Genomic DNA, 24,832 nt, shown 5'->3' with positions numbered 1-24,832 from the left:
ATTTCATTTTATAGCATAAGGCATCACTACAGCTACAACACTGAACCTTGATCCAAGCTAAAACCACACAGCAATTATTATGGTGGTGATTATAAACATATTTTAACCAAGTTCAACTGGGTACCCATGAAGTAAGTTTGGTCCAGATTTCTTCAAATCCCCAGGAGGTGTCATCTTGAACTGTGCATTGTAAAAAGTTGTCAATAGTATTTGGAAAGGTCCCTTCCACTTTGGCTAGAGGGAGCAGATCCCCAGTCTTTCAAGGATACCCAATCTCCTGGCTGGAACTCATGCCCTGGTGTGTCCAATCCCCTCAGTCCGGAGATCACCACTGCTCACTGCAAATCCTGTAAAGTTTTAAGAGCGGAGAAATGAGGTTATTATTCAAATCAACCTCTCCTTTTACAGGTTTGTTTGCTGGAATATGGTACTTGGTAGGGTTGACCACAGAGCAGCACATAGGGGCTGATTTTGCCCCTGAGATGTATGAGTGAGCCAAGAGAGGGGAAGAGAAATGCAGAAAGCCCTGGAAGTGCTTGTGTGCAGACAGGCTGCTGGGAAGGGCACTGCAGCCCTGCCCTGGGCCAGCTGTGATGGTGGACTCTCATGCCAACCTGCATTGGGCCATTGCAAGGGGCTGTTGCCATGGCCACTTCACTGACCCCATGGCAGCAGCCCATTGCTCAGGGCTGGTGTCACTGCCCAGAGCCACAGGGGATCCATGGCTGGGGTTTGTGCCATGGCCACCTGCCCTATGCCATGCTGGCTGAGCAGGCGCCGTGGAACCAGCAGCAAAGCCCAGTGCCAGGGCCAAAGGCCAGGTCAGCCTGACAGAAAGGGTCAGTGCTGGGGTCTGTTTCCATGGCAACCATTACTGGGACACCTGTCATGGCAATTGCCATGGAAACCTCTTGGAGGGACTGATGCCAGGGACACTTGCACTGAGACACTGCTGGGCTCAGGTGCCATGACAACCACCATAAGGCATCATTGGTACAGAGGTTGCCATGGCAACCAGCACAGAGCCCCTTCCTACTGTCCAATGCCAGGACAACCTGCAGGAGACACTTTGCTGAGGTTGGGTCCATGGCAAACAACCTTTGCCCTGCTGGGATGGGGATTGTCACGGTCAGAAAGGAGCCTGTGGAGCCGTGGTGATGCTGGATGGCCATGGGGTGCTGCTTTGGGTGGGGCAGAGGGAATTTCCTTCCCAGGGCTTTCCTGGGGCTGTATTTTGGGGCTGTGCTGAGCACAGCATTGGTCACACACAGATGGTTTTGTTCTCGCTGAGCTTGCACAGAGCCAAGGCCTTTCCTGCCCCTCATCCAGCCATGCTGGGGAGGGTCTGGGGGTGTGGGGGAGGTTGGGAGGGGACACAGGGGGGCAGGTGACCCCAAGTGACCCCAGGGATATCCCAGACCATAAGACATCATGCTCAGTGTATAAAGTGGGGGAACAAGGAGGAAGGGGTGACATTTGGAGTGATGTTTTTTGTCTTCTCAGGAAACACTTAGGCAGGAGGGGCCCTGTTTTGCCAGTGGGCAGGGTCAGCACCAAAGACACAGACACCAGCTGAAGGAACAATGTAATTTATGTAATGCAAAAGTGCAAAGAATTACAAAAAGAGAAGCTCAGCAAAGCACATGATCATTAGCAAATAATCACAAAAGGAGAAGCTCAGTAATGCACCCAGTAATCACTACCAAAGATTGCCTATAATGATTTACAAAGATCCATCACCAGTTACCCTCAGACTTTACCATCACCCACACCCACACATCAGCTGGGGAAGCTGTCACAGCCAAGGACTGCAGAGCCACTCTGGACACTCGGAATTCCTCCAGGTGTGTCCAACCACAGGTGAGGCTTCCACCCTTGCTGGGAGAGGGCCCAGCTTGGAGAGTGCTGAACAAACAAACTGACAGCACTTCCAGTGCAGGAACATCTGGATTCATTCTCCTCTTGAATTCTCCCAAAGCCTGGCCAGGGCTCAAGGAGGAACTAAGGGAGTTGACTTTGACCATACACCCCCAAACCAGGCCAGATGTTGGATTTTGTGGACTTGTCCACCTTCTAAATACAGAAAAGTCAATACATGTTTCACTAATGAGCAGATATACCTATCACAAAGCTAATGATCATGCATATTTTGTGGATGAGTGGATACAAAGATAACTTTATGTTGGAAGGTTCATCGAGAGGTCATCTTTGGCTCAGGGCCTGTTGTTCAGGCCTCAGTCAGGCCTCTTGTTCAGGCCTTGGCACTTCAGGGATGTGGTTTAGTGCTGGGCTGACAGTGCTGGGTGAATAGTTGGACTTGAGCTCAGAGTTCTTTTCCAATGAAAAGGATTCTAGAATTCTAGGATTCTATCTGCTGGATTCAGCCTGGTCCACATGAGCAGCATTAGTTTGCTCAGAAAGTTCCCTCTTGGTCAGCTCTTGAGGCCTAAGGCTTCAGGCCCTTTAGCTCTTGGTGCTAAGCTGCTCATGCTGAATGAGACTAGTCAGAGAGAAGAATACAGTTCATTGAATTCCTTCTGGGACACTGAGAGGTGAGGATGTGAAAACAGGAACATTGTTTGGTGTCACCTCCTCTCTGCTCTTCAGGCCTTTCAGTGATCTGAAAGAGCCAAGAGCTTTCTTCAAGAGTGCAAGGAAGCAGCTGCTTCTGCTGCCAGGTCCCAGCTCTGTTCCTTGCACAACCTCCAGGAGCCCAGGGCCTGCCATCTCAAGTCCCTGCTGGCACTGAGGGCTCCCAGGTGCCTCAGGCTGCTGTGACACCACTGCAAACAGAAGGGAAGAGTGGCAGGGGCTGTGCTCAAACTCAGGTTCATTTGCTGCTGCTGCTGGTGGTGCTGCTGCTGGTGGTGCTGCTGGTGGTGGTGGTGGTGCTGCTGCTGCTGCTGCTGCTGGTGGTGGTGCTGGTGGTGGTGCTGGTGGTGCTGGTGCTGCTGCTGCTGCTGCTGCTGCTGCTGCTGCTGGGTCATTTGTCCAGCCCTTCCCCAGACTCAGGGATCAGCTCCAGACCCTGCTGCTGCACCCTTGGGATCAGCCACAATTTGGTTGCTGCTCTCAATACCAGCAGAAGCAGTGGCTGAAGCAGCAGGTGCTGACAGTGCCCCAAGCCCCGGGGCCAGAGGGGTCCCTTGGCTGCAGGGCTGGGAGGGAGCTGCCCCTTGTTCTCACTGTGCCTCATGCAAAGCCGGGCCCCTCACAAGTGGGGCAGCACAGCAAACAGGGAGCCTGCCAGTCTCTTCCAGCCGTGTCTGCTCAGAGTTTGGCCCTTGGAGTTTCAGGTGGACAAAGGCAGCTCTTCTGGTCCCTCTGCGTGTCCCCATGTTCAGCAGTGCTGCTCCATCACTCTGTGCACGGCGACAGGGAAAAGCCTCAGCCCTGCAGGGGCCAGGAGCTATGGGCTCTGCCTGAGCAGCTCAGCCAGCGGGAAGGGAGCTGCTTCACATGGGAACCAGGAGAAATGGACATTAATTTTTTGTCTTTCGAGAAAATAAAAGGGGAAAGTAAAGGAAAAACCTAGATAAAATGTGAAAGATAAAACCGATGTGTGTGCTGAAAAATCTTCTGTAACTTTGGATTAAGAGGTAACTGATGTTTTGAAAAAGAGAAATCAGTATTTACTTTCTAAATGTGCTGGTGGCATGGATCCACCTTACTGACCTCAGCAGCCTTTTTTAAAGATTTTGGTGTTTGTTTCAAATATCACTCGATGAAATCTCACTGCCAGCCTGTCCTGGTTACAGTTTAGCACTCTGTGGCTGTAACCAAAGTGGTCATTCTACTCCCTTTAGGTCCTTTCTGATGAGCTGTTTATGATAGGTCGTTTGCAGGAGCTGCCCAGTGTACCCCCGCACTCTCAGGCTACCAACTGGGTGTTAAATGAGATAAGGAAGAAGAGCCAAACGCTGCTAGGCAGGGCAGTGTTTCTTTTTCTTCACACCAATGACTCAGCTGAGATAGCTCCCTCCAGGGAAGCACCAGCACAGTCCCACCCAGCCTGAGGGTCCTCTCTGCTAATGGGCCATCATGGACTCAATGGCACCAGCACAATAGGCAGCTGCAACGACTGAGACCATCAAAGACTCCCCAAATATCCCTTGACTCCCAGGATGACATCATTGCATTGTGACACTCCCTGCCCTGGGGGAGGTACTGAGCATTCCCACCTGAACCTGAGCATATGAAATCTTTGAGCTTGGGTACATCTGGCACCACTCAACAGATCCAGAGGAAGAGCAAAACTCCAACAGGACTGCGGCCACTGCTTTAGACAAGACTGCAACCACCACTTCAGGAGGACTGTGACCACCACTCTGACCAAAAGGTTTGGTTTGCTTTTGCTTTTTCTTTGCATACAATGGGACTACATAGTGCTCAGCACAGGAACTAAGGACCACCATCCTGTTCTTGTCTGGTTATACTCTTGTCTGGTTATACTTTGCCTTTAACTGCCTACAGTTAAAGCTGTATCATTGTATTTCTTGTAATCTCTTTGGTGGTTAATGACTCCCACCTTAACCTCTCTTGGGGCTGTTTGGGGGAATCCATTTCTCCTGCCAGTTAAATCAGCAGAGTGTCTTAGAGGTTTTTGCAGTCACTATACTGATTTAGGGTAAAATAGAAATTATTAATTTAAAAGAACTAGAAGTTGGATAATAATAATAATAATAATAATAATAATAATAATATTCTTGAACTGATTTAGAGAGCCAGAGATTGGATAATGATTTACTAGGATTTGCCTGCTGTAAACCATTTATTATTCCCTTAATGAATTTGTGTCTACCTTGTATCGGGGAGGATGGAGAGAAGAGAGCCAAATAATTGAGAAAAACAACTCAGTGTAACCGAGCATCCCACCCTTGGACCCCGAACTGGTACAAGTTGGCTTTTAGGCTTGGACTTGGACCAAGAATCAAGGGAGCATGCGCAAGGGAACAGGGTGAACAGTTCATCATGAGGAAGACTATTGATCATGCCGTCATCAATCATTTGGGACCCCTGCCCACAATTAATTTGAGACACTGCACTTGCGCGAGCATATTTAAATGAACTTTGAACTCATTATAATACAAAGCGGGGACAGGTAATGAATATGTATAGGGGCTTTGTCTAACTTTATGCATATGTAACCTGTAACCTAATATAAACTTAGTGAAGTGCTGCTGACGGTGTGCATGCTTTTGGAGGGGCTACCCCCCATGCACCCCGGGTGGAATAAACACATACCTACTTCATAGCTATCTGAGTTGTGGAGTAATTCCCTGCTTCATTTGGCACCCCAGATGGGACAAGGTTTGCCTGGCTGCAGGATTGACTGAGGGGCTGACATCCTAGGCGTGCCCCAGGATTTTCCTGGAGGACCTCTGCTCCTCGGCCGCTCACTGCGGGGCAAACAACAACCATCTGATACAGTGGATAAACGGTGTGTGTTTTGGGTATAGGGAAGGCTGTAAGTTGTATACGCTTGGCGGGGGCTGCTGGTAAGACACAGAGAGACATCCTGTGCGCAGCATCATCCCTGAGTGGTGAGCTTGCAAGCGACTGGTTAGGGCTGGCTAGGGGAAATTGGCGAAGTAATTCGTCGTCCTTAGCTGGTGGGGGGGGATTCGCTGTCCGATAGAGCAGCTGCGAGCAATTCTGGTGGTGAATTGAGTGGATCCCTAAGGAAACTAGTTTGAAAGAGAACTAGTTTGAAGTATTGTTAACACTAGTGTTGTGTATGTGTGTGGGGTGAACATTAGTCTGCATGAGCAAATGAAAAATTGATTGATGAAGTGTGAGGCAAGTGGTCTAATAGAAGTGAATGTTTGGGTATGGTTGTGAATTTTTCGCTTTGGTATATGAGTGTGGGTTTTTGGAATTTTATTGTACTTTGTTGTTGTGGTCGTAAAAGTGTTTGTTGTGTTGTATTAAGTGTTTATTGTTGTGTTAGGGTGAGTGAGTGTATGCAGTTGTTTGAAATTGTGGTGGTAAGTGAATAAAGGAAAACTTTATACCGCAGCCAGTTAAGGACACTGGGTTTTTTTCGGTGGCTATATCAAAAGAGCATAGCCCCAGACCTTTGGCTATATGTGGAGGTAGTACAGCGGCTGTGCCACAGTATGATTAGTAGGTTTTAACACGGTGTCAGGTTTGCAGGCTTACGGAGTTAAGAGATACTATTTTTTATCGACCTGTCAGAAAACAACTGGGCAAGTTGTAAAACGAATAAGTTGGAGCATTATATAAGTTTTGTGTGGACAAAAACACCAAGTTCCTTTTCAGCAGTGTAATTGTAGAAAAATATCAAGTTCCTTTTTAGCAGTGTAATTTTAGAAAAATATTGGGAATATTGAGTTAATTTACTTAGTGAAAACAGTAGCATATAAAGAGTGGTTGCCTTTTAATTTTTTTCTTCTTTCTCCTTCCTCCCTCTCAGAAATTAATCTTGATTTTTATTTTTTTCCTCTCTCATACCAGCTTGGCTTTGAGTGAAATAAATGAGATGCTTGTCTGATGCCAAAAATACCTTTTGTTTTGAATGTAAAAATGATTACTGTAAGGTTTGGGCATTGTGTGAGTGTGCCGCATGTCATAACAAGTGGTATGCGTTTTTCGTTTGAGATCAAAGTGGTGTCCAGCATGTGAGGACAGGAAAAAGCAGAGATCTTAACAAAAGAGACACGCTTACTATTGTGACAGAGTGGTCAGAACCAGCTGTTATTGTTTTAGTGCGTGAAAAGAGTAATTTAGTTCCTGAAACCTGGTTAGTGCAAGAGGAAAATTGGAAAAAAACAAACAAAACCAAAACCAGAATAAAACAGGGGAAAAAAAAAAGAGAAGGAACTAGTAAGTCAGTGTGAAAAGAGGTTTGCCTAGAAAAGAGATTAAACCAAGAGAAAAAAAATAGATAAGATGGGAACTGGGCAAAGCAAAGAAGTTCCTAAAACAACTCCACTTGGCTGTGTTTTAGCGTATTGAAAGAAAATTGCAGGGAGCAAAAGTACAAAAGATAAAAGACCTCTTATTAAATTTTTAACTTAGTAGTGCCCTTTGTACAGGCTAGATGACAGAATTAGATGGCCTCCACATGGGTTTTTAGAATATAACACACTATTATAATTAATGTTGTTTTTTTAAAAAAGAAAATAGAACAACCAGCAAAGAAGATGAGGCCGAGAAGGAGCCATCGCACACATGAAAGAAGACTGAAGAAGACCCGAGGACTCCACCCTAGCAGATCCATTGGTTATAATGAAACTAGGGGAAAAAGAAAAAGAAATAGAATTTTTGGTGGACACGGGGGCAACATATTCGGTTTTAAATAAAGCTTTAATGCCGGTGGGGGATGATTATATCATGGTTCAAGTGGCAACTGGTCAATCTGAAAAAGCATATTTTTGTAAACCTTTAAAATATAAACTGGGAAAGCAATGGGGTATTCACAAGTTTTTGTACATGCCCAGATCTCCAAAAGCCCTTTTGGGCAGAGATCTGTTGGAACAGTTACAAGCTACCATTTCATTCAAAGATGGGGAAGTTACTCTGGAGGTAAATGATCAATTCCCTGGGGTATGGGCAACAAACGTACCTGGAAGAGCTAAAAATGCACCCCTGATACAAATTAAGTTGAAAGAAGGGAAACAACCAGTCAGGGTTAAACAATACCCTCTTAAGAAAGAAGACAAGGAAGGAATTAGCCCAGTGATTGAAAACTTTCTACAGCTAGAGCTATTGAGAGAGTGCAAATCTGATTTTAACACCCCCATTTTACCAGTCTGCAAGCCTAATGGGTCATATTGGGTGGTACAAGATTTAAGGGCAGTAAAAAAATAACTGAGGACCTCTATCCTGTAGTGTCAAATCCCTACACACTACTAACTGAGCTAACACCTGAACTACCCTGGTTTACTGTTTTAGATTTGAAAGATGCCTTCTTTTGCCTCCCTCTCCAGGAAGCCAGCCAGAAAATACTCGCGTTCAAATGAGAAAATCCCAAAAGCAGACGCAAAACTCAGCTCACTTGGACGGTGTTGCCTCAAGGATTCAAGAACAGTCCCACCCTAATCGGGGATCAACTATCAAAAGACCTGGAATCCTGGGAAGCCCCTTCTGAAGAAGGGAAGCTATTGCAATACGTTGATGACATTTTAATAGCTACCCGGACAGAAGAAGCCTGTGTACTCTGGACACAGAAACAACGGGGAGCAGGTGCACCACGACTGCTTGAAAACTATCGAAGCCACATACTCTAGCTGTCCAGATCTGAAGGATACACCTTTGGGTGATGCAGAGACCTGGTTTACCGATGGGAGCAGCTACGTCATCAGTGGAAAGCGACATGCAGGGTATGCAATCACCATCAGCAAAAACGTAATAGAATCTGGACCCTTACCAATAAACTTCTGCCCAGAAAGCTGAAATAATTGCTTTAACCTGTGCTTTGGAAATAGCAAAAGAAAAAAAAAAAAAAAGATAAACATTTATACAGACTCAAAGTATGCATTTGGAGTTGTACATGCACACGGAGGCATTTGGAAGGAAAGGGGACTGTTGAACTCACAAGGAAAAAACATTAAACATGCACAAGAGATAACCCAGCTGTTGGAAGCAGTCCAGCTACCCGGAAAAGTAGCAATTATGCACATTAAGGCACACCAGAAAGTGAGCTCAGAATTGGAAGGAAATGATCTGGCGGACAGAGAGGCAAAAGAAGCAGCAAAAGGTGAGGTGACAACTGAAGGGGCTTTAATTCCAGATGGCCAAATCTCCCTAGAAGGTAAGCCAACCTATAACAGGGTCATATAATGAAGAGGGTTGGGCTATTACTGCACAGGGGAGGTTGGTCATTCCCTCTCATTTAGTGTGGGCACTAGTAAGAACAGAACACCAAAAGACACATTGGGGAATAGATGCCCTACACAAATATTTAATTAAATGAATTATTGCCAGATGCTACCATCACACAGGTAACCCAACAGTGTGACCTTTGCCTCCAGACTAGCCCTAAAAATATCCCCAAACCAAAATTGGGCCAAATTGGGAAAGGGAATGGGCCTGGACAGCAGTGGCAAATTGATTTTTCAGAACTCCCAAGAAAAGGGGGGTATCGGTACTTGTTGGTATTAACAGATACCTTTTCAGGATGGCCAGAAGCCTTTCCCACTACAACTGTCAAAGCCTGGGAGGTAACCAAGGTATTGTTACAAGAAATACTACCACACTTCGGAGTTCCAGCCACAATGTCCTCAGATAGAGGACATTTCACTTCAAAGGTGGTACAAGTTAGCCATCATTTAGGCATAGATTGGGAGCTTCACACCCCATACCACCCACAGTCAAGTGGTCAGGTGGAGAAAATGAACCACCTAATCAAACAGCTAATTGTAAGACTGGGGCAAGAAGCCAACTTACCGTGGCCCCAATCTCTTCCACTTACGAATCCGAACTAAACCCAGAACTAAAGAAAAATTAAATCCTTTTGAGATGCTCTATGGGAGACCATACAGAGTACAGAAAGGACTATCCACCCAAGCTGGGGAGGAAACACCGTCCGCCTATATGGTGGCCTTGAGTAAGCAACTCAGGAAAATTGAAAAGCATGTGGCTGGAACCTGGAGTCGGGGCCTAGAAGCCCAGTACACAACATTCAGCCTGGAGATTATGTTTATGTTAAGTCTCTTACAGAGAAAACTTTGGAGCCACAGTGGGAAGGACCATTTCAAGTACTCCTTACCACTTTCACTGCAATCAAAAACAAAGAACAGAATGCCTGGATTCATCATACTCGAGTGAAGAAAGCTCCAGAGACCCCTTGGAAAGTGGCTTCTAATGATAATGAACTGAAATTGAAATTTACCTGGGTAAAATGAATGCAATTAGAAAAGTTACTCTCGTTGGTGTTCTCACAATTATAACCATACTTCAAGGAAAAGGAGGTACTTTTAGCCAGGGCGATACTGAATGGCCTTGGTCAAGAGCCCTCATAGGGCATACCAGCTTTCAGGGACTTTCCCTACAGACAGCTTTCCGGATTTGGCTATAATTGTAATGCATGTTGATGAAATTTACCACCCACCTGAATGGGCTTGGAATCGAAATGAGTGGATCATGACCCTACCTGGTATCTTTAATGAAAAAATCCAGGTCGGATACAGAAAAAAAGATGGAAAAGCCTTTTCTATTAAATTTTAATTTAGCATTTAAAATCCACTCTAATATTTTTAAAGAAATATGTTTTATTAAAAATTGGCAAACTGTAAATTTAGAATCATGGATTACATGAGAACAACAAGGGTTTATCTGTGAGAGTAACACAATTAATGTCAAAGATACATGCTTAGATGTTGAGCAAAGCATTTGCCACTTTGAAGTTCACCCAGATACTAGTCAGAAAACAGTACTTGTATATATTGGTCAGGGTTGTGTTTGCTTAAGAACAATGTGTGTTTTCATAGAAATAGATAATGACAGTGTTACTTTGGATGTTAGGAATCATTCTAATTTTTGTATTTGTAATTTTGTGAAGATCACTGGGTGTGACTTTCTGTATTTGGCACCAGTTGTATCTCGATCATCAACACCTATTGGGATGAACCTTACGCTGGTAAGACAACTGGTAGAGCATCAAGACTTAATTAACATCCTAAAAGGAATTCAAAAAAGTGGAAAGAAAACTTTAATAAACATTCACCATGATACAGAGGAAATAAGCAGAGTCTTACAAAGAGCAAGACAGGATGCGGATCACCACTGGTGGGATATGCTTTTTGGATGGTCACCCACTGCAACTGGTATCCTTAATACATTATGTCACCCCATAATTGTTTTACTAATTTTGGTAGGTATTAGTTTTGTGTTATCTGTTCTGGTATTTGTTTGGAATTGTAGGATGTTAAAGAGACTATCCATTTTAACTACTTTATCGAATGTACATGGTAAGGCATTGAGAGATACTTATAGCAAAAGCTTGCAAGAAGAAGAATCCATATACTAGTAAAAGAATTTACTAATTTTATAGAAAAGGGGATTTAGGGTAAAATAGAGATTATTAATATGAAAGAACTAGAAGCTAGATAATAATAACTTTTGAACTGACATAGAAGGCAGAGATTGGATAATGATTTACTATAATTTTCCTGCTGTAGATCATTTATTATTCCCCTAATGATTTTGTGCCTACCTAGTATTGAGGAGGATAGAGAGAAGAGAGCCAAATAATTGAGAAAAACCACTAAGTGTAACTGAGCATCCCGCCCTTGGACCCCGAACTGGTACAAGTTGGCTTTTAGGCTTGGACTTGGACCAAGAATCAAGGGAGCATGCGCAAGGGAACAGGGTGAACAGTTCATCGTGAGGAAGACTATTGATCATGCCGTCATCAATCATTTGGGACCCCTGCCCACAATTAATTTGAGACACTGCACTTGCGCGAGCATATTTAAATGAACTTTGAACTCATTATAATACAAAGCGGGGATAGGTAATGAATATGTATAGGGGCTTTGTCTAACTTTATGCATATGTAACCTGTAACCTAATATAAACTTAGTGAAGTGCTGCTGACGGTGTGCATGTTTTTGGAGGGGCTACCCCTCATGCACCCCAGCTGGAATAAACACATACCTACTTCATAGCTATCTGAGTTGTGGAGTAATTCTGTGCTTCACACACACTCAAGCACAGCCATTCGGGCCAGTGTCCAAAGGTATTCAGAACGGCACGGACTTTCTTTCGCAAAAAAGTCTGTCTTTATTCTCTCTCTCTCCCCCTCGCAGCCAAGCAGGGCTGGCGGGAGCCGCACTCCCCTCAGCGCCCCTGAGCAATGGCGGCGCTGCTCCCTCAGCGCCGCCCCGGCCCCGGCGGGCGGGGAGCCCTCGGCAGCGCCCTGGGGGCAGCAGGACCGAGCCCCGGCCCTGGGCTGTGTCCCAGTGGCGCCGCAGAGCCCAGGGCAGATATGGGCAGGGCACTCAGTGCCATTGCTCCCAGCCCCGCAGCCCCTTTGGAACCCGGCCCGGGGCTCGCCCTGCCTCCTCCAAGGCCCTGCTGGGCTCCAGATGTTGCTCAACGCTCTGTGGGGATCTTGTGCTCGGCCTGAGCAGGCTTTGTATGCACCCCGGGGTGCTGAGAGTCAGCCATCAAATGTCACTGTAGGGCAGTTTTAAAGTGATCAACCTGGTGCGTCCTTTGTGCTGTGCCTTATACTGCTGTTTTATTCTGCTTTTAGAGCCTGCCTGGGACGATCACCCCCCCCAGGAGAGCAGAGCTTGCTGAAAGATGCAACATTCTCCCCCTAAGCAAAGGATGAAACAAGTGCTGAAAAATATTTCAGCTGTTCTTAGGGCAAAGATGTGATAAATACGTATCATAATATTGGCTTTTTGCAAATATTACAATGGATACTATGTGTATGATTTTAATTCTTTTCTTATAGAGGTAGCCTTGCTGTGAAAAATTGCTGTGGAATGATGACTAAGGTCTTTCTTGTGCTAGGTGAGCTTAGATGTAGTAGTGAAATAGCTGTTATAGTTTTGTTAGAGTGCTTGAACTGTCTTCTTGAACTGGGTAACATCCCACAAATGGACCCTGCCTCTGACACTCCAACTATCAGCACCTGTCGCCTGCAGAAACCACAGTCTGGGAGCGGTAACAGGATCAGTGAAAGATGACTGCGCATGCTCCGAGAAGGCGGATCAGTTCCCACAACATGCAAAATGGTTTGGAGAAAAATATGAACATGTGTAACTGTTTATGAATATGCATTAGGCTGAAGGGTATGTAAGGAGTATCGCTGTCCATACCAGGTGTGCTTTTTTGGCTGAATGCCAAAGCACTCAGTGCTGACCTTTTGCTTTTATCTGTCCCCTATTGTCTTTTATTAAACCTTTTTAATCCTAACAGGAGAGTGGATCTCGTTTTTCATACAAGCCAGGCCCATCCAGCTCCTCCTTCACTCCCAACGGCGACGCCGCCAAAACCCGCGGAGGCCCAGAAATTTCCCCAAAAATCTCCGCCGCGCCGGCGGGAAAATCCTGGGGATTATCGGGGAAAATCTTGGGGAAAGGCGAGGAAGATTTGTGCAAATCCGGGAGCTCCGAGTGGAGGAGGCTGGCGAGTGCCATCTTGGATTTGGGCTGAGGGGAGAGGGAAGGCGGGAAAATGCTGAGGGGGAAAATGGCGGCCAAGAGTGAGGCGCTTGAGCGCCATGTTGGTTGAGGGCATTTGGGGTTAAAGGGGCAAAATGGCAGCTGAGCATGCGCGGTGTGGGTTGGAGGGAGGGAGACGGTGAGGACGCCATGTTGGGTGAGGGCAAATGGGGAAATGGGAAAAAATGGGGAAAAATTGTGGAAAATAGAAGTAAAAATGGGAAAAAATGGGAGAAATACGAGAGGAGAAATGGGGAAAAATGGAGAAAAATGAGGAAAAAATAGGGAAAATGGGGAAAAATGAGGAAAATATGGGGGGAAAAAGGAGAAAATAGGAGTAAAAATGGGGAATAATGGGGGAAATATGGGGGAAAATGGGGAAATATGGGGAAAATATGAGAGGAAAATGGGGGAAAATATGGGGGGAAAACGAGGAAAATATAGGAGGAAAAATAGGGGGAGAAATGGGGGAAAAATGCGATTTATGGGATTTATTGGATTTATGGGAGTTTTGGGATTTATTTGATTTATGGGATTTATAAAATTATTTAACCTCCATAACACCTCACCGATTTTTGCCATTTTCCCACCGTTTCTCTCCAGATGTTTTCCCCAAAATTCTCCCACTTTTTAACCCTTTCTAACCACCCCGAAATCCCATTAACTCCCCAAAAACCCACAAAAACTGCCATTTTTTCACCATTTTAAAATAAATTTTCACAATTTTTTCACCATTTCTTTGCCGTTTTTATCCAATTTTGCCATTCTTTCACCGGATTTTCCCAAAATCTAAGATTTTTTCCCAAAATTTCTTCCATTTTTTAACCTCTTCTGGCCACCCCAAAATCCCATAAAAATACACAACAAACAACCATTTTTTTCCTTATTTTTTTCCAAAATTCCAGGGTTTTCCCAAAAAATTTCTTGAGATTCTTTGCCGTTTTTAACCCTTTCTGACTTCTTCAAATAAAGAATCTCTCAGTGAAACTAAAAAAATGTACAAATTGCAGATGAAAAATAATTGAAAATGAAATATTATTACAGACGAAAAATTCATCCAAAAAACTCTGATTTTCAAAAGAAACCCCCTCCAAAACTCCATTAAAAAAAAACACAAAAGACACCTTTTTTTCATAGAATTTCCCTGGTTTTTGCCATTTCTTTTCACCATTTTTAATCAAATTTTTGCGCTTTTTTTTCCATTTTTCAATCAGGTTTTTGTCATATCTTTGCCATTTTTTCACCATTTTCCCCCCAATTTTTTCCAAAACTTTCAGGCTTTTTCCCCAGCCCTTCTCCCCCAGATCTGTGTATGCAAATGAGATGCAAATGAGATGCAAATGAGAGCTGCCGCCTCACTGGGACCTCAACAAACCAACTTCTGCCAAATTGGGCAGGAAAACCAACAACCCCAAACCAGCCATGGTATGGAAATTATATGCAAATGAGATGCAAAAGAGATGCAAAAGAGATGTAAATGAGATGTAAATGAGAGCTGCCGCCTCTCTGGGACCTCAACAAACCAACTAATGTCAAACTGGGCAGGAAAACCAACAACCCCAAACCAGCTATGGATATGGAAATTATATGCAAATGAGATGTAAATGAGAGCTGCCACCTCTCTGGGACCTCAACAAACCAACTTATGCCAAACTGGGCAGGAGAACCAGCAACTCCAAACCAGATATGGATATGGAAATAATGAGATGTAAAAGAAATGCAAATGAGGTGTAAATGAGAGCTGCTGCCTCTCTGCTTCTCCAACAAACCAACAACCCCAAAACCAGAACGAACTCAAGAGCTGTCTGGGGACAGAGCAGTTGCCCTTCTCCTCCCAATATGCATAAGCAAATGAGATGCAAAGCTCTCCAAAGGGCAGCTGGAACAGCACCAGGACCCCAGCAGGTTCAATTGTGGCTCCTAAATCAGCCGGAACCCTGAAATTGAGAAAAAATTGGTCAAAAATAACCCAAATTTTATTTGCTCTTCAAAGATCCTTATTTCTACTGCTAATCAATCACCTTCATCAATCCCAATCCCTCCTGCTAATCACCCATAATTAAGGTAAAAATTAAATTAAGTCTTGGCCTTGCAATCAGCCTCAACCCTTGCCAGGGGCGATTCAGCTTAATGTAATTATTCTTAATATTCTTAATTATTCTCCTAATTATCCCCTTAATTATTCTCTTAATTATCCTCTTAATTATCCCCTTTCCTTCCCTTTCCTCCCCATCTTTTCCCACTTTTCTCTCTTTCCCTCTCTTTCTATTGCAGGCTGCTTTATGGGTAAATTAATAAATTAATTCAATTAATTCCAATTTATATTGAAATTTAACACCATCAACTTGCTGGATTATTTTGTGGTTTTTTTTCTTTTTTTCCAGCCAAGGAAAGGCAGGGATTCGGCCCAGGTGTGGCACAGGTGGCACAGGTGTGGCTCAGGTGGCACAGGTGTGACTCAGGTGTGACACAGGTGGCACAGGTATGGCTCAGGTGGCACAGGTGTGGTGCAGGTGACTCACCTGATACCCGCAGAGCGCGCATTGCCACTGCCGCGTTGTCACACTCCTCGTCTCTCCCTGCACCTGCAACACCCAGGTGAAGCCGCAGATGGGCATTGGCGACCCCGGGATTGTCGCCTGGTAGCGGAAGAGCTGCCAGCCACTGGGGTACACCTGAACGCGCTCAGTGACAATAGTGAGGCTGTGCAGGTGATGCTGCAGGCACAGTTGGTTGACCTGCTCCATGGTTTGCTGCAGCAATGGAGGTAGGGTTGATGACCTGGGTGACGCCAGGTTGGTGGCTCCGTGTGGCCAGGTGGATGGTGGAGATGACTCCCCCTCCTCCTCCTCCTCCTCCTCCTCCTCCACCTCCTCCTCCGTGTCCTCATCGCGGAGCTGCAGCTGCCGCTGAAGGTGGGGGTAGAGCCACCTGACCGTAGCCCTCGGTCCCATGGGCAGCACGGTGCCTAGGGGATGGGAGATGGTTGGGTGCATTCCTGCAGCATCCCAAAATCCCATAAATCCCATTATCCCATCCCATAAATCCCATAAATCCCATTCATCCCATCCCATTATCCCATCCCATAAATCCCATCAATCCCACAAACCCCACAAATCCCACAAATCCCATAAATCCCAATCCACCTTCCATCAGCCCCTTCTTGGCCAGCAGGGCGGCATCATGTGACTGGTAGGTGAGCACGGCCAGCTTGGCTTGGCTCCAGCTGCGGCTGGCATGCATGGTGACCCTGATGATCCCCTCGGTCCTCTGCTCCAGCATCATCTCCACCTGCCTGCGGCTCAGCCACATCTCCAACCCATCCACGACCAGCTGGCGCTTCTGCATGCTGCGGTAAACCACGATGGAGCAGCCGGGGCGCAGCTGGAATCGGTGGAGTTTGGCAATGGCCGCCGCGGCATCGCTCTGGTTGCAGTAGCGGGCGTAGGCGAAGCCGCGGTTGAAGCCGCCAAAGGTCAGCATCAGGCGGAACTCGTAGAGCTTCCCGACGCTCTGGAAAAGCGGGATCAGCGTATCCTCAAAAACGTCCTCGGGAAGCTTGCCGATGAACACCTCAGTGTCTGCTGGCGGAGCGCCACCCGCCCAGCCTGAGGATTAAAAAAATCACATCAATCCCATAGATTTAAAAATTGAAAAGTTGAAAAATCGTAAATTTCAAACAATTGCCAATGTACACCTCGGTGTCGGCCGGCGGAGCGCCGCCCACCCAGCCTGCGGGGCTCAGGAAATATCCCAGGTTAAAAGTTTTGTTAATTTCAATTTTTTAAGGATTATTAAAAATTGAGATTCCCATGATCCTGTCAGGAAATACCCCAGGTTAAGAATTTTGGATAACTTTAGGCAAAAAGTTCTGCTTATCTTTAGCCCAGAAAATGGAATTTTAGGTTTTTTTCCAGGGTGTTGCTCTACTAGGTGAGGTTTGGTGAAGTCAGTGTATCAACAGAGTGGGAGAAAGTCAAAGATAAATTCCCCCGAAAATTCCCAAAAATTCCCCCAAAAATTCCCTGAAAAAAATTCTCCGAAAAATTCCCAGAAATTCCCAAAAAACTCCCCCGGAAATTCCAAAAACCTTCTCCAAAAATCCTGAAAAAATTCCTGAAAATACCCCCAAAAATAAAAAAAATTCCCCAAAATCCCCAAAAAATTTCCCTGGTCCTGTCGAAAAGGATACAACTTTTAAATTTGGTTTATCAACTTTACCTTTGCCCAGGGGAGAGAGGGTTAAAAATTTTGACAAGCATTTACTTGAAATTAACAAAATTTTTTAAAGATTATTATTTTTTAATGATTATTAAAAACCTAGATTTCCAGCGAAGGTGGAATGATGCTTTTCAGGCATCATGGTGAGTCCTGTCACATGCCCTACGCCCAAAAAAAATCTCCAAAAATTCCCCAAAAAAATTCCCGAAAAATTCCCCTGAAAATTCCCAAAAAAATTCCCCAAAAAAAGTCCTGAAAATTCCCCCCCCAAAAAATTCCCAAAAACAAAAAAAAATTTCCCCAAAAATCTCAAAAAAAATCACGAAAATTCCCAAAAAATCCCGAAAAAATTCCCCAAAAAATTACCCCAAATATTCCCCCAAAAATTCCCCAAAAATAAAAAACAATTTCCCAAAATTCCTCAAAAAATTCCCCCCAAAAAAGTCCTGAAAGTTCCCCACAAAAAGTTTCAATCAAAAACTTAACCTTCAAAAAATCTCAAATCTAAAACCTAGCCTCCTTCTGAAATCCCTCTAAAAAACTGAATTTCAAAAATCCCCCCAAAAAGTTCCAAAAAAATCTCGAAAAAATTCCGAAAAAATTCCAAAAAAAGTCCCAAAAATTCCAAAAAAATTCCCAAAACCTCTCAAAAAGATTACCAAAAAATTGCACCAAAAATTAAAAAAAAAAATTCCAAAAATTCCCCGAAAAATTCCCCCAAAAAAGTCCTGAAAATTCCCCCTAAAAAAATTCCCCAAAATTCTCAAAAGATTACCAACAAAATTCCACTGAAAATAAAAAAAAAAATTCCTGAAAAATTCCCCATAAAAAGTCCTGAAAAAATTCCCCAAAAAATTCCCCTGAAAATCAAATAAATTTCCCAAAAATCTCCCAAAAATTCACAAAAATTCCTAAAAAATCCTTTAAAAATTCCCAAATAATTCCCCCAAAAATCCCAAAAAATCCCCTACCTGGCGGCGGCCCTCCATAGCGCCTCTGCCCATTGATCTGCACCAGTTGGATTCCATTCTGCTTCTGCCAGGCCAGCAGGGCAGCCTTGCTGGCATCGTCGCTCCACAGCTGGGTGAGAAATCGATGGGTTTTGGGTAAGAAAATAAAAAGCAGGTTAGTTAAATTGAAAAAAATTAGGTTAAATTTTTTGTGTAACTTTAGTCCAAAAGTTCTGCTTATCTTTAACCCCAAAAAAAGGAATTTTAGGTTTATTTTTCAGGGTGTTGTTCTGCCAGATGAGATCTGATAAACTCAGCTTATCGACAGACTGGGAGGAACCCAAAGATAAAGTCCCAAAAATTTCCCAAAATTCCCCCGAAAAATTCCAAAAAAAATTCCCAAAAAAATTCCCAAAAATTCCCGGAAAATTTCCTCCAAAATTCCCCCAAAAATAATAATAAAAGGAAATTCCCCCAAAAATAAAAAAAAGTTCCCAAAAATCCCGAAAAAATTCCCGAAAATTCCCCAAAAAATTCCCGAAAAAATTCCACAGAAAATCCTGAAAATTCCCGAAAAATTCCCAAAGATAAAGGTAAAAGATAAAGATAAAGATGATAAAGGTAAGATAAAGATAAGATAAAGATAAAGAATATGAAGACAAAGATAAAGAAAAAAGAAAAAGAAAAAGAAAAAGAAAAAGAAAAAGAAAAAGAGAAAGAGAAGAAAAAGAAAAAGAGAAAAAGAAAATAACCCAAAAATAAAGGCAATCAGCAGGACATCAGTGGCTAAAAACGTCTAAAAACATGTAAAAAAAATTTAAAACATCTAAAAAACGGGGAGAGAAACGGGAGAGAAACGGGAGAAAAACGGGAGAGAGACAGGACAGAAACAGGAGAAAAACGGAGAAACGGGATGGCGGAGAGAAAAACGGGAGCGGACCGCGGAGGCAGCGGCGCCGCTCAGCCCTTCCTGCGCCTTCCGCCGGGGCTCGGCGGCTCCGTTCCTCCTCCGAGCACCTCTGGTTCCTCCGCTAAAGGTGAGCCGAGCTGAGCCGAGCCGCCCCGGGACCTCTCCGGTATCCGGTAAAGGTGAGCCGAGCCGCCCCGAGCCCCCGCCGCCCCGACAGAGCTCACCTTGTCGGCCATCGCGGTTTTCCTGCTGGTTCCGGTGGTCCTAGTTGTCCTAATGGTGTCCTTCTGGTTCCGCTGGTCCTGCTGGTCCTGCCGGTCTCCTACTGGGGTCCTACCGGTTCCGCTGGTTCTACTGGTCCTACTGGTTCCGGAGTTCCTCTCCTTCCTACTGGTCCTGCTGGTTCCGCTGGTCCTACTGGTGTCTTACTGGGGTCCCACTGGTCTCCTGCTGGTCCTACTGGTCTCCTACTGGTCCATACTGGTTCCGGAGTTCCTCCATCGCACTTTCCGGTCCGGCAGAAGAAAAGGTCCGCAATTCCCGCCGAGCTTCGCTCCACCCCGGATTTGGCCACTTGGGAGCGAGGCGAGGGAATGGAGGGGGCTGGAAATGGAGGAGGTTCAAAAATGAATCCTGGAAAAACTCCCCGAAAAATTCCCGAGAAAATTCCCCGAAAAAAGTCCCGAAAAAATTCCACAGAAAATTAAAAAAAAATTTCCCGAAACTTGCCCCCAAAAACTTTCCGAAAAATTCCCCAAAAATTCCCCCCAAAAATTTCCGAAAAATTCCCGAAAACTCCACCCCCAATAATTCCCGAAAATTCCCAAGAAAATTCCAAAAAAATCCCGAACAAATTCCACAGAAAATTTTTTTAAAATTCCCAAAAAATTCCCCCAAGTTTCCCCCAGTTTCCCCCCCCCAGTTCTGCCCAAATGTGATTTTTAGGAGGAAAAAATGTGATTCTTAGGACTTCAAAATTCAGATATTGAAATTGCAACAATTAATTCTCTTCTCCTCCCCTTCTTTACACTTTTTAATTCATTTTCTTTACTGTTATTCCTATTTTTATACATGTTCTTTACTGTTATTCCTATTCTTTATACTGTTACATTATTATATTGAAAAATAATAACCAGGTCTACATGATTTGGTTTCCATGGCAACTAAATGGCTGTGGAATATTCAGATTTTTATTTAATCTTTTTATTTATTTCATTTTTTTCCCATGTATTTATTTCATATTTTTATTCCATGTATTGATTTCACATTTTTATTTAGTATTTTATTCCATATTTTTATTTATTATATTTAATGTTTATTTAATATTTTTATTTATTATCATCATTTCATATTTTTACTTCATATTTTTATTTCTGATTTTTTTCAAGTTGTTTTCCCGAGTTTTTTGGTGATTTTTTTCTGATTTTTTTTTCTTTTATCTTTCAGGGATTTTTTTCTGATCCTTTTCAGGTTTTTTTCCTGATTTTTAAAGATTTTTTTCTGGGTTTTTCAGGGTTTTTTTTCCTGACTTTTTGGGGATTTTTGGCAGATGTTTTTCCGATCTTTTTCTGATTTTTTTTCTGATTTTTTAGGGATTTTTTCTGATTTTTTTTCAGGGTTTTTGGGATTTTTCTTAATTTTGGGGGGTTTTCCTTACTGGTTTGGGGTTTTCCTTACTGGTAATTAAATTTTTGGGATTTTTTGGGTTTTTTTTCTTACTGGCAATTAATTTTTGGGGGGTTTTGGGGGTTTTTTGGGCTTTTGTGAAAAACGAGGTCCGCTCTCCTGTTAGGATTAAAAAGGTTTAATAAAAGAAAATAGGGGACAGATAAAAGCAAAAGGTCAGCACTGAGTGCTTTGGCATTCAGCCAAAAAAGCACACCTGGTATGGACAGTGATACTCCTTACATACCCTTCAGCCTAATGCATATTCATAAACAGTTACACATGTTCATATTTTTCTCCAAACCATTTTGCATGTTGTGGGAACTGATCCGCCTCCTCGGAGCATGCGCAGTCATCTTTCACTGATCCTGTTACCGCTACCAGACTGTGGTTTCTGCAGGCGACAGGTGCTGATAGTTGGAGTGTCAGAGGCAGGGTCCATTTGTGGGATGTTACCCAGTTCAAGAAGACAGTTCAAGCACTCTAACAAAACTATAACAGCTGTTTCACTACTACGTCTAAGCTCACCTAGCACCAGAAAGACCTTAGTCATCATTACACAGCAATTTTTCACAGCAAGGCTACCTCTATGAGAAAAGAATCAAAATAATACACATAGTATCCATTGTAATATTTGCAAAAACCCAACATTATGACATGTATTTATCACAATTTTAGGGAGTTTTTTCCTTACTGGTTTGGGTTTTTTCCTAAGTGGGATGAACTGGGATGGGAACCTCTACCAGATTAGAGACAAACTTCTCTAGGTGGATAGCGCTCCAAACAAACGCCTCCCCCCAAAGCCAAGGGCTTTGGTACCTCCTCCCCCGCCACTCACAACAGAATTTCTTAAATGAAAGTGAAAAATAACAACCTATTTATTTAACAAAACACAGAGTGCCCTGCAAGGTACAGGGGAAGGGGAAAACAGGGGGAAAAGGAGTTATTAAACCTGAGTTAACAGGTGGTAAGCTTTAGTGTCCTTATCTCAGGTGTAGTTTCCCCTCTCTGGGGGCCCCCAGGGCTCGGCGGAGTTGCTCCAGTAGCTCCCTGGAGGATTCTTGTCTGCCGTGCTCCGGGGCTCCTTGGGTTTTCTTGGTGAGAAAGCAAATCGGAGAAAAGAGTCCAAAAAGGAAGATGACAAAGAGGCACCCCCAGGAAAAACTCGCAGCGTCGACAGCAGCCGCCAGCCAGTCCCAGGAGTGTCTTTTCCTCCGCCTCACTTCCCTCGCAGAGAAGGCTGGGGAAGGGTTTTAAACAGCCCGCTCTCCTCCCATTGCCTGAATGCAGTTAAAGCTGCAGGATCACATTTTCTGAGCATACGAACAACGATATGAGAATACACAGGATTACCCTCACCCCAGGACAGCGCATGTGCTAGACTCCTTGGTCCGTGTTTCAAGACGGGTCAGGTGGGTAGCCGACATCGCCGCGGACCCCGGGTGCCCAAGCGCGGCCCGTGAAGCCCGGCCCGGCGGCGCCGCACGGTCGGGGTGCACTGAGGACAGTCCGCCCCGGTTGACAGTGGCGCCGGGGGCCAGCAGGCCTGGCCCCCGCACACCCAACAAAACGCTGCGCTGCGGGGACACCGTCCTGCCCTGAGGAAAGGGCAGCGGCGACGCCCCCTGCCACGGCGCCGGCGGCGGTCCTCTCCCTCGGCCCCGGGATTCGGCGAGACCTGCTGCCCGGGGGCTCTAACACCCGCCGCTCGCGCAGCGCCGGGCCACCTGCCCACCAGAGGCCTTCCCAGCTGACCCGGAGCCAGTCGCGGCGCACCACCGTGGAGAAAATGTGCCCAGCCAGGGCTGGCCGTTGGCCGGGCAGCCGTCCCTGCACTGGCCTTCTCTCCCGGCCCGCCCCCGCGGGTAGGCGCCCGGAGGGGAGGCGGAGGCGAGGATCTGCCGAACCCGCGCCGGCCGTCTGCAACTCGCCAGGTTGAATCCTCCGGGCGGACTCCACAGGCCTGTCACAGTCCACTCATAAGCTTGTTCGTACCAGCTATGATCTCAGAGTGCAAAAAGAAGAGAAAGCACAAAAATCCAGTAAGTCAAGGGAGTTAAATTTCAATCCAAAGAGGAACTTTATTTATTTAGCCTGTAAAGCGGCCTGCAATAGAGAGAGAAAGAGAGAAAATTGGGAAAAGATGGGGAGAAAAGGAAGGAAAGGGGACTATAGCTACCACCACAGGTCCACAGACATCCCGTCTCTGGGGTCCCGGTCAGTAGGCATTCCCTTTCCTCTGCGTCGATCAATGTGATCTTTTGGTTGGGAAGATCTTCGGAGTTCAGTCACTTCAGAGCTCTCTTTTATGCTAGTCCACACACCTGGTCCCTCCTTGCGAGCCACCTTTGCTCCCCCTTAATTGCTGTGGAGATATGCCAAACTCCATTTGGCAAGTCCAAGGCATGGTCAGCAGGTTTTTCACAATGGGTGTCAGGGCAATGGGTGCAAAGCCTTCGTGACGTACCAGTTTTGGCAGGCACAAGGCCTTTGTTCTGTACCAACTCAGGCAGGTGCAAAGCATTCGTTCCATACCACCTTAGGCAGGTACAGAGCATTCGCTCCATACTGGCTTCAGGTAAGTACAAAGCATTCTCTGCGTAAGTCCTCCACCTGTAGTTTCTGATGAGAAATGTTGAGACAGAACTCGATCCTTTGATCGACCCTTACACCCAGTGACATTGAGCAGTGGAGACGCGACTTTGCTTCAGACCCCACCCATGCCCTTGAACGTGCCAAAGACCAATGGAAAGAGCATACGCATCATACCATACAGGGCAATGTCACTGGGAGGAGTGACTATGCCCTAGTCCATGACTGGATTGTGACTCTGCCCAGGTGGGTATCTCCGTTTGCCCCACATCGCGTGGTGTGGGATGTCATGACAGTCGTCCATTTACCATCCTATTTGAATTGGGTGAAATCATCGATTTTGACCACGGTGGACGGGCCACCGTCACTTAATCCAGAAAAGCTGCACACATATTTCTACGTGTATGCTCAAAAGATAGCCAAATGCCTCGTCATCTAATTAGTAATGCACATGAATGGATGAATGAGATTCCCACTGTCCCTACCTACTATCCAGCAAAACCACAGCCAAGGGAATGGGCTTGGCAGAATCAGCAGGGAAAGGAGACCCTGTTGAGCTTGACTCTAGTCTGGTGCTGTGAAGAGACATGAGAGGTGTAGAATAAGTGGGAAGCCAGGCATGCGCTTGGCACCGTGGGGTGACCCACCCGCCGGCATCCTGGCCACCAGTGAAATAACACTACTCTGATCATTTTTTCACTTACTGGGTGCGGTGGGGAAGGGAGCCCCAAGGGGAGCTCTCGCTTCTGGCACCAAGTGGCCGGCACGTGCCGGCCGTGACCCACTCTTGGGACAGCAGCAGGTGGGGAGTTTGACTGGGGCAGTACACCTGTCAAAGCATAATGCAGGTGTCCTAAGGCGAGCTCAGGGAGGACAGAAACCTCCTGCACAGTAGAAGGACCCTTCCTGTGGATCACCCCAGCTGTGGCGGGAGCCGCACACCCCCCGCCTTGCCACGGCTGGAGCCCCGGCGGCGGCCACCGCCGTGTGGTCGTCATTGTCATGGCCGCGCACCGCTGCCCCATTGGTCCTCGCTTCCCCAGCCCAAGCCTGCTCCACCGCCCCCCCCACCTGCACCCTGTTCCCTTCACCCCTCCCAGAGAAGGAAGGAGGAAGTCTTTAGGATCCAGTGGCATTCCCACCAGTTCCATGCCCGAACACACAGCAGCATCATCTCTTGAATCCCGGCTCCTGGCTGTAGAAATCCTGCCATGTCCTTGGCCCGGCTCCCACTTTCTTTCCTGCCTTGCTCTCTCCCCCTCGCCCTCCCACTGCCACCACCACTTGCAGCCCAGACTGTCGCCAGCCCGACCTCTTCACCAGGCTCCCCACTGCTCGCCGAACACCCTAGA

At 45.6% G+C, this 24,832-nt stretch overlaps 1 protein-coding gene and 1 long non-coding RNA gene across 2 annotated transcripts in view; one reads left to right on the top strand and one right to left on the bottom strand.

Moving 5' to 3' along the window:
* The window catches only part of LOC146421252 (uncharacterized), a 194,659-nt gene that overhangs the window by 133,347 nt on the left and 36,480 nt on the right, over nt 1–24,832 (top strand). The window lies entirely within an intron of this gene.
* LOC146421254 (dead end protein homolog 1-like) lies at nt 15,992–19,885 on the bottom strand (the record flags this gene model as incomplete). Its single annotated transcript, XM_085047694.1, has 4 exons — nt 19,448–19,885; nt 18,335–18,443; nt 16,289–16,750; nt 15,992–16,110 (listed from the first exon to the last, which is right to left on the bottom strand). Coding segments are annotated over exons 1-4 (702 nt in total), but the record flags the coding sequence as incomplete, so codon positions are not given.

This window comes from Lichenostomus cassidix, unplaced genomic scaffold (genome assembly GCF_008360975.1).
Source record: "Lichenostomus cassidix isolate B80296 unplaced genomic scaffold, HeHo_3.0 HiC_scaffold_43, whole genome shotgun sequence".
NCBI lineage: Eukaryota > Metazoa > Chordata > Aves > Passeriformes > Meliphagidae > Lichenostomus > Lichenostomus cassidix.
Note: the sequence above shows the minus strand (reverse complement) of the source record. Positions and strands in the feature narration are given on the sequence as shown.